Source organism: Triticum urartu, chromosome 6, assembly GCF_003073215.2.
Source record: "Triticum urartu cultivar G1812 chromosome 6, Tu2.1, whole genome shotgun sequence".
In the NCBI taxonomy this organism is placed as follows: Eukaryota; Viridiplantae; Streptophyta; class Magnoliopsida; order Poales; family Poaceae; genus Triticum; species Triticum urartu.
The window spans coordinates 125,181,470-125,191,137 of NC_053027.1; the positions used below are offsets into that span (position 1 = coordinate 125,181,470).

The 9,668-nt window shown below is 47.9% G+C and overlaps 2 protein-coding genes across 3 annotated transcripts; both read right to left on the reverse strand.

Moving 5' to 3' along the window:
- Positions 1–3,565: 3,565 nt before the first annotated feature.
- On the reverse strand, positions 3,566–5,047 carry LOC125517127 (syntaxin-related protein KNOLLE-like). Its single transcript, XM_048682315.1, has one exon. It carries the CDS (start codon positions 4,721–4,723, stop codon positions 3,803–3,805), a length of 921 nt encoding a protein of 306 aa, XP_048538272.1. The 5' UTR covers positions 4,724–5,047; the 3' UTR covers positions 3,566–3,802.
- Positions 5,048–5,185: 138 nt separating this feature from the next.
- LOC125517126 (probable thiamine biosynthetic bifunctional enzyme, chloroplastic) lies at positions 5,186–9,274 on the reverse strand. Of its 2 annotated transcripts, XM_048682313.1 has the most exons (9): positions 8,897–9,274; positions 8,707–8,781; positions 7,826–7,901; positions 7,662–7,737; positions 7,372–7,506; positions 6,926–6,990; positions 6,704–6,831; positions 5,981–6,237; positions 5,186–5,898 (listed from the first exon to the last, which is right to left on the reverse strand). In XM_048682313.1, the coding sequence occupies exons 1-9, from the start codon at positions 9,173–9,175 to the stop codon at positions 5,370–5,372; spliced, it is 1,620 nt and encodes a 539-aa protein (XP_048538270.1). In that variant the 5' UTR covers positions 9,176–9,274; the 3' UTR covers positions 5,186–5,369. The 2 variants fall into 2 exon arrangements, with proteins under 2 accessions (XP_048538270.1, XP_048538271.1); XM_048682314.1 differs by lacking the exon at positions 8,897–9,274 and having other exon boundaries at positions 7,662–7,741; positions 8,707–8,784.
- Positions 9,275–9,668: the final 394 nt, after the last annotated feature.

The window sequence follows — 9,668 nt, forward strand, 5'->3', positions numbered from 1 at the left end:
GAGCTTTCTGGCAGAAAGTTTACCTGGGCTAATGCTATGCCAAACCTGACATACGAAAAACTCCATCGAGTTCTCGCGAGCGTGGAGTGGGAACAGAAGTTTCCTCTTGTTACGGTGCAAGCTCTTTCGCGGGGAATATCCGATCACACACCCTTGTTCGTGGACTCAGGGGAGCCGAACCACGTGGGAAACAAAAACACCTTTTCATTCGAGATGGCCTGGTTCGAACGCGATGGGTTCTTGGACCTGATTGCCCGGGAATGGGCTAGGGGTGCAGGAGGTAGGACTGCGGTCGAGCGTTGGCAAAATAAGATTAGGAATTTGAGAAGTTTATTACGGGGTTGGGCTAAGCACCTCAGTGGGATGTATAAGATTGAAAAGGATAGGCTCCTCTCTCTTATACAGACCCTGGACATAAAGGCCGAATCCATGATTTTGCTGCCAGCTGAGCTTCAGGTTAAAACTGAGGCGGAGAAGAGGTTGAAAGAACTTCTCCGCGAAGAAGAATTGAAGTGGGCTTTGCGGACTAAGGCCCGCAAAGTGGTCCAAGGGGACGCGAATACTCAATTCTTTCATTTGATTGCTAATGGTAAGCACAGAAAGAAGCGAATCTTTCAACTTGAACAAGATGAGGGCACTATTTTAGGACAAGATAACCTAAAAACCTATATTACCGAGTATTATAGGCAGTTATTTGGACCTCGGCAGGATAATTGTGTGTCCCTCGATGAGTCCAGGACTGAGGATATACCTCAACTATCGGATGCCGATAATGCAATTTTGGTCGCCCCGTTCTCAGAGAAGGAGGTGTTTGATGCTATTGCACAGATGAAAAACAATAAGGCTCCCGGACCGGATGGATTCCCGGTCGAGTTCTATAAAAAGTGCTGGCACATTATTAAGGGGGATTTGTTACCTATGTTTCATGATCTGTTCTCTGGACAACTTCACTTATTTCACTTGAATTTTGGAACTATCACATTGCTTCCTAAGAAAATGGATGTTGTGAGAATTGAGCAGTTCAGGCCGATCTGCCTCCTCAATGTTAGTTTCAAAATTTTCACCAAGGTCGGGACTAATAGGCTCACACAGATTGCGCATTCTGTGGTGCAACAATCCCAAACTTCTTTCATGCCGGACAGAAACATCCTTGAAGGGGTGGTCATCCTTCATGAAACGCTCCATGAAATCCATTCCAAAAAATTAGATGGAGTAATTTTTAAGGTGGATTTCGAGAAAGCGTACGATAAGGTCAAATGGCCATTCCTCCAACAGGCATTGCGTATGAAAGGTTTTGATGAAGCCTGGCGCCGACGGGTTGAATCATTTAAGCAAAAAGGGAGTGTGGGAATTAAAGTGAATGACGATATAGGTCATTACTTCCAGACACATAAAGGCCTAAGACAAGGAGATCCGATGTCCCCTATCATGTTTAACATTGTGGTGGATATGTTAACAATTTTGATAGGAAGGGCTAAGGAGCATGGTCAAGTAGGTGGCTTGGTACCTCATCTCGTTGATGGAGGTGTATCCATCCTTCAGTACGCTGATGATACAATCATCTTTATGGAGCATGACTTGGCCAAGGCGAGAAATATGAAGCTGGTGTTATGCCTTTTTGAACAATTGACCGGGTTAAAGATTAACTTTCATAAGAGTGAGTTGTTCTGTTTTGGTAGAGCCAAAGAAGAACAGGAGGCTTATAGGCAATTGTTTGGGTGCGAGTTGGGGGATTTACCTTTCTCTTACCTAGGTATTCCAATCCACCATCGTAGGCTGACAAACAGAGAATGGAAGTGCATCGAGGACCGATTTGAGAAGAAACTGAGTTGCTGGAAGGGTAAGCTCATGTCATACGGAGGAAGATTAATTCTGATAAATTCGGTGCTCACGAGTATGCCTATGTTTCTCTTATCGTTCTTTGAGGTCCCAGTTGGTGTTAGGAAAAGATTGGACTTCTATCGACCGCGTTTCTTTTGGCAGGGTGATGAACTTAAAAGAAAATACCGGCTTGCTAATGGGATATCATCTATAGACCGAAAGACCAAGGGGGTCTTGGCATTGAGAATCTTGAGGTTAAGAACAGATGCCTTCTTAGTAAGTGGCTGTGGAAGCTCTCATCTGAGACTGATGCCACGTGGGCACAAATCCTTCGCAGCAAGTACCTCCAGACAAAAACTTTGTCCCAGGTCACAGTCAGGCCGACTGACTCGCCTTTTTGGAAAGGACTGATGAAAGTCAAACAATCCTTGTTTAATAGAACAAAGTTTGTTATTGGAAACGGCGCTAGTACGCGCTTCTGGGAGGATACTTGGCTCGGCGAGACACCCTTGGCCATTCAATATCCGTCTTTGTATCGTATTGTTCAACGACGTGAGGTGTTCGTTGCAACGGTATTTTAATCTATCCCCCTTAATATTCAGTTTAGACGGTCGCTAGCGGGCAATCGTTGGGAAGAATGGCTCCTTCTAGTTAGGAGACTGATGGAGGTTCAGTTTTCTCAACAACCCGATGAATTACGCTGGAAACTGACTAGGTCGGGAGTATTCACAGTTAAATCAATGTACATTGATGTTATTAATTCGAACTCCATTCCTACCTCCAAGAATGTTTGGGATGTCAAAGTTCCTTTGAAAATAAAAGTGTTTATGTGGTTTGTCCATAAACAAGTTATTTTAACCAAGGACAACTTGATAAAGCGTAATTGGACAGGACCTACTAGGTGTATTTTCTGTGATCGGGATGAGACGATCAAACACCTCTTTCTTGATTGTCCGTTGGCCAAAGTCCTTTGGCGGACGGTCCACATTGCTTTTAATATTACTCCACCGAATTCTGTCAACGCGTTATTTGGGACATGGCTTAATGGGATTGAGCCTGACTTGGCGAGACACATTCGGGTTGGAGTTTGCGCTTTGATGTGGACTATCTGGAATTGCAGAAATGATTTGGTTTTTAACAGAACATCACGTATTCATTTTTTGCAGGTTATTTCCCGAGCCACGCACTAATCCGTTCGTGGTCGCTACTCACTCCGATGGGGGCCAGGGAGCATTTGGTTACTGGATCTGTCCGCTGGGAGATGGTAGTTCGGGATATCTTCAATCGGTTTGGATGGCGGTCATGTAATAGGATAGGTAATTAGTGCACCTATCTATCTTTAACCAGCCGGTTGTGGCGTTTTTTCTTGGCTAGTTTGTGTTTCCAGCCCTATTTAGCTCTGTGTGAGCTTGCTGTCCTTTTTTTTCTTCTGTTGGAGACTTCGAAAACTTGTTGGAACCTTTTTATTTGGTTAATAAAATGGCCGTATGCATCACTCTGATGCAGAGGCCGGGAAGATCCCCCTTTTTGAAAAAAGAAAAACGTGGGCGTCTGTCCTGGTAGAACATTTAATCCTGAGCGTTGATTGGTGTGACAGACCTTTGATGTAATATAGAACGTTGGATGTGATTTAGTGGGATTGATCAAACGTCTCTGTTACTTCTGTGTACACTTTTGATGTGATTTTAGGAGGATTCATGTTTGCTTTTTTAATAGTAGTATAGTATAATTGTATAAGTAAGTATAAGTATAAAAGTATAGATATAGATTATGATTTGATGTGACGGTTTTACAATCTGCCACATGGTTACCACAAACATATTTCGAAATTAGTATGTTTGGTCCGGACTGAACACCGTTCAAAAGAGACCGAAGACCAGATAGTGAAGAACAGAGGGGACCGAAATAATTTCAGACCGGTTTTTCTTAAAAGATCGAAAGGCCGGACCGTGCAAACCGAAAAGACCGAACGCGGGGCTCATCACAACCCAAGAAAACGAAACACACCAACACTGGCAAATTCACCCAAGCCAGACAGACCGGCACCGGCGAGCTGCACCCTGCCGCCCTTGCGCCGCGCCAGCGCGAGAGCCACCACGACGGCCGCCACGGCGAGGGCGACCAGCAGCAGCGCCGCGAGCCCCCCGCCCAACCACATCCTCCTCCGCCGCGCGGCGCCCTGGAGCCGCCGGGCCTCTCGCAGCTCCCCCTCGGCCGCGCCGACGTCCTCCGCTGCCGCTGCAACATGCCGCTCCACGTCCTCCAAGAGCGGGCCCTGGGACTCGACCAGCGCGGCCATGTCGAGAAACAGCTGCTGCAGCTCCAGGAGCCCACCCTCCACCTTCTCAGCCTCGGAGGAGGACAGCATGGCCGCCCGCATCGCCTCGTCGGCTTCGTCGGCGCCCGCTCCGCCGCTTGCGACGAGCCGGTCCAGCTGGTCCTCGGTGGGGGCCTCGCCGGCTACGGCGAGGTAGCAGCGGGCCGCGTCGCCACGGCGCTCGGCGGAGACCTGACGCCGGAGGGTCTGGACCCCGGCAGTGAGGTCCTGGAGGCGGCCGCGGAGGCCCGCGGTGGCGTGCGCCGCGGGCGCCGGCGCGCGGCGGTCCATGGATGCAAGGCGGGCGCGGAGGCGGCGGGCGGAGCCTAGGAGGCGGACGAGCGCGGCCTGCGTGGCGGCGCGGGGCGCGCCGGGGCGGAGGAGGGACTTGGAAGCCTCGTGCGCGGACTGGAGCTGGGAAAGCTCGTTGCGCAGCGCGGCCATCTCGTTCTTGGCCGCCTCCGCCTCTGCCAAGAACGCCTGCAGCTTCTCGACGCCGGCGGTAGGCCCGCCGTCCTGCTGCCTCTTGGCCTGGGGCGCTGCTGCAGCGGCGCCGACGAAGGAGTCGGTCATCAGATCGTTCATCTTGGCTGAATCAGACCCGCCGACGAAGGAGATTGGTGGTGGTGGCGGGGGTGTTGTCAAATGCCACTACTCCATGAGATCTCCTACTCCATTGCAAAAGCCAAGATGTGGCGATACCAGAACTTTCATCTTTTAATTAAGGCGACGGTGACAGGCAGATCGAGTAGGGGGCACGTCTGCCAACTTAACAACCAGCTCCAGCTGCATCATCGGCCATTTACTTTGAGAGAGACAGTACACTTCAGAAACAAAATTAGTCTGGCAATGCTTCAAGTTGCCTCTCCAGAGATGGATTCTGTCATCAGATCGTTCATATTGGTGGAAATTTAGAGATGTTGGTCAAATACCACTACACCATTTGTGGCAAAAAAAAAAGAGAGGAAGATGTCATGGAGAGTTTACTTTTGACAGGGGCCAACAAATTAGTAGTACAACTATAATTCAGAAGCATAAATAGCTTAGTTGTCTCTCCAAACAACGGAATTTCGCATTCATATACTTCCATATCAAACCGTGGAGGCAAATTTCGTACCACCGCACCATGTAATCGTGATTTCCAATTTTTCAGATGGATTATTACACTCGACTGAAGTAAAAGCTTATCCTCCCTTGAAAAAACAAGAGAAGTGAAAGCTAGCTCTGGGATCTAAGCCAAGCAACGCACACTCGCCAAGATGGATCTGAGGTTTCTCGTCTCAGACGAGACGCATTCGCGATCGAACAAAGCAGAGACCACGGCGACACCTTTGAGATTGGGGAAGTCAAGTTCCATCACCGAACCTGCATTTGTCGCGTTGATGCCACCAATGGCGACCACGGGCAACTTTGAAGCCAAGCAAACAGCCTTCAGCCCTCCAAATCCCAAGGTGGGATTGTTCGCCTTCGTCGTGGTTGGGAAGACGCCGCCGCAGCCGAGGTAGTCCGCCCCGTCCCTCCAAGCCTGCTCGGCTTGAGCAGGGGTCTTGCATGAGACACCGATGATTTTACCCGGTCCAAGGAGCTCCCGAACCTCCCGTGCCGAAATGTCTGATTGACCAACATGGACACCATCAGCATTGCACGCTAGGGCAATGTCTACACGGTCGTTGATCAGCAGCGGCACTCCACTCGACCTGCAAATCTCCATGCAAGCCTTGGCAGCCTCCAAGAACGGTCGTGATTCAATGTCCTTTTCTCTGAACATTACCAAACACCAAGTACATCAGTGAAATACAATAGTAGATATTCACAAGTACTCCTATTTTGCAATAAACAGACCTCAGTTGGACAATGGTGGCGCCTCCTTCAATTGCAGCTTTCACGGCATCTTCTATTGAATGGCCCCACCTTTTGTTCATCCTAGAGTCTGTCACTGCATACAGGAAGAGGCTGTCTGGATTGAACCTTTGCTGCGATCCAATATTGTATGGAGGACACTTGAGCCTGAAAAGGTGGTCAAAAGGGCCTTGAGGTCCATTTCCAATGACAAGGTCTTTACTGTGATGAAGAGCCGATTCAACAAAGTTCTTCGCCACCTGCAGAGTTCACATATACAGCAAAAGAAACAAACATTCAGAAACCACTAGAGATTGATTTAGCTACATGATATGATAAAGCAGGCAAATACTAAGTTCTAAGAACAAATTAGGAATCATTTTTCTGACAATTATGATGATATTTGCATGATACATGTAGCAATTCTAAAAATAGGCCAAAACAGACATGCCAATGGATCAACACTTAACAGTCTACAGATGATATGCCTAGTTACTGATCAAGATGCTGGCAGCAACAAAAGTATGCTACAAACTCCGATCCATATTAATTGTCACTGATTTAGTGCCAATTAATATGGAACAGAGGGAGTACAATAGATCATCTAATACAAGGCTAGTTATTCTAGTGATGCACTATTTTCCGAACTCACTATACGGGAGAACTTGTGGAGAGCAACTTGACTGTGTGAAGGTATATGTGGGTACAAAGTACTTTAACACAAACCTGAACAGCATTCAGCATACTTGAACCTTTTGCTAACTCAGCCGCAATAGATGAGGCTAAAGTGCAACCAGTTCCGTGTGTGTTGCGGGTCTTTATGCGATGCCCACGAAACTCGACGAATTCCTTGCCTAATGATGTAGGCCAGAGTTTATATCAGGCTGCTAAAAGAGCAGGAGCTAGATGTAATAATGTAGTATGAAAAGATAATCATAGAACACATACCATCATAGAATACGTCAATAGCTTCTGACGAATCTGGCATGTCCCCACCTTTCACAAGTACATATCTGCAAATTACACATCATTTACTTTATTGACTGAAAACTTAAAACTTCCATGGATCTAATTAGCAATAGTGTGTAGTGATTACATTTCTTAAATAACCATTGAAAGGTGAAATAGCTTTCAACTAGTACAGCACATGGCAACAGCTCACAAGGTTTCACATTCATCCAAAATGTGCTTAACCAGTTTGCTTCAACAGATATACTTAGAAGGTTATACCCAGGGATAAGACACTGGATGACTTTTACCCATGTAAGTTAACAACTGGATGCATATCAGTACAAGCACAGGATAGTGCAGGTGTAAGGTATGGCAATAGATAAGGTATGACCCGCTTCAAAACAAAGAAATAAAATAAGGTTACAAGAATACAAAATGCAAACCTTGGACCAAATTTGTAAATGGATTCTGCTGCATCACGCATATCGGCGATTGTGTGCAATGATACACCCCCAAGTAATTTTGATGCTTCTTTCACATTTGGGGTGACTATATCGGCCATGGCAAATAGTCCATCCCTGCTCAAAGCAATTGTAACAGTAGCTTAGTAAGCAATATGAAACTGAGAATGTTATGCCAACAACAATGCAACCAGAACTTATAAATGCACATAGTACAAAACAAGTATTAGCCGGTAGGCATCCATCAATTTGCATCCATATTAGTCAAGTACCTATAGTAAGTGAGAGTAGATGGATCTGAAAGACTATCTCCACTTGTAGACACCATAACTGGATCCACCACTAAAGCTGCCTTCAGATATGGAAGTCATATTAAGTAAATAAATGGGCTGCCACAGATATGTTTTAATCGAACTCTTGCAATGGATCCCCATACCTTTGACTGGAAACTTCTGGAGACTCTCACACAGAATTTTAATTATTCCAGCCGAAGGGAGCATTCCTGTTTTCACCTGATCAAATCAAGAAAAGGCAATGAACATGCTAATACGCTATAGATAAGCTAAAATGCAATCAATGCACACTAAGTTACTAAGTTGTGCATCACTTCAAGTTCCAGAACCAGAGAGTCATATGACGGCTTCTAATAATAGTGAAAAACTACTTAATGCACAGTCCGCAAGACTAACATAAATACTGTCAGCGGAAGTCAAGTACAACATCTTTTTTCCCCGAAAAGGAGGATATAGCCCTGGCCTCTGCATCAGATGATGCACACAGCCATATTATTAATTATTGAAACAATGCCAAGCTAAGCTAAGCACTGAGGCTGATCAAAGTGACAAACAAAAAAATAAAAGAAAAAAAATCCGAGGTCATCCACATAGGACACACATCGGGGCAGCATCTCCAAATCCTACCACAAAACCTAGAGTTGAGGCCGATCAAATAAGTCGTACAACAAAACTTGCATGAATGCAACAGCACAAATTTCCAACCTGCCTTCTGAAGATACACGATACTAACCAGTCAATGAACTGTCGGTGATAAGACTAATCATGCCAAATGAGAATTGATTTAGACAGTCCAAAGTTCCAGTTTCTAGGGAAGTAAAAAATTAGCAAATGCAAACACAGATGCCCCGCTTAGTGATTCACAGCAAGTCAGCAACAGCGGTAGTAGGCGACAGCATCAACTCTGAGCAGCGCATAAACAGAGCACTAAACAGATCTTCCAATAGCTAGCACTATCCAAGATACCTAAACTGAATTATTTGAAGTTGGCATCACAACCGGAAGAGGAATAGATATGGCTCACCACGTCCACCGACATATCCGAAAGAACCGACTGGAGCTGCTCCCGGATTAATTCCTCCGGCACGAGATGGACGCCCTGCATCACCACCACCACCACCCAATTTACTTCCTTCTCCTGATCAGACTGACGCCGCCGGGGACAGCAAGTGAAAAAGGAACCTATGAGTGAAGAAATCGGGCAGCCTACGCACCTGGACGCCGGCGGTGTTCTGGGCCGTGACGGCAGTGATGACGGAGGAGCAGTATGCGCCCAGGGCGGCGCAGGCCTTAACGTCGGCCTGGATGCCGGCGCCGGCGCTGGAGTCGGAGCCCGCCACCGTGAGCACATGCGGCCACGGCATCTCGCGCGCCGCGGCGAGCCTCCACGGGCAGGTTCGTGGGGAAAGGTGCGGCCGCCGTGGGGATGAGAAGGGGGAGATAGAAGAGGGCGGGTGCAAGCGGAGGATTGGCGGCGGTGGTGCGCACGACATGCCGAAGTGCGCTGGAGGAGAGAAGATTTGCCAGGTCTTCCACCAGTCTTTTCTTTTTCCTTTTTTGAGAAGCAAACAGTCTCTTGTTGGCTTTGATTTGCACAATTTAGGAGGATGGGGCGGAGGGCAACTTCCGGTCCGTTGAATGAACCTTGACAACCGCGGGGCGAGGTTCAACAGAGCCAGAGCGAGAGCGAGAGCAAGAGCCTTACCCTCCCCTTTCCGCCGCGCGTCACTCTGGCACCGATGTCCACCGCCCATCCGTCACGTGCCACTCGGCCGTGACGGCCACCTTCTCCTCCTCCCCGGCTATGGCTGACCACTCGCGCTCGCCGTCGGTGACCCCACGTCATGCTGGCGACCGCCCAGTTGTCTCTGGCTTTAGTTTGTCGTCGTGTTCTGGATGTTCCGTTGCGCCGGGCTGGCGGAAGGGCAGCCGGAGGTCTCCTCGGGGCTGCGGGCGGCGTTGGAGGGGCGGCAGCCCAAGGCGCCA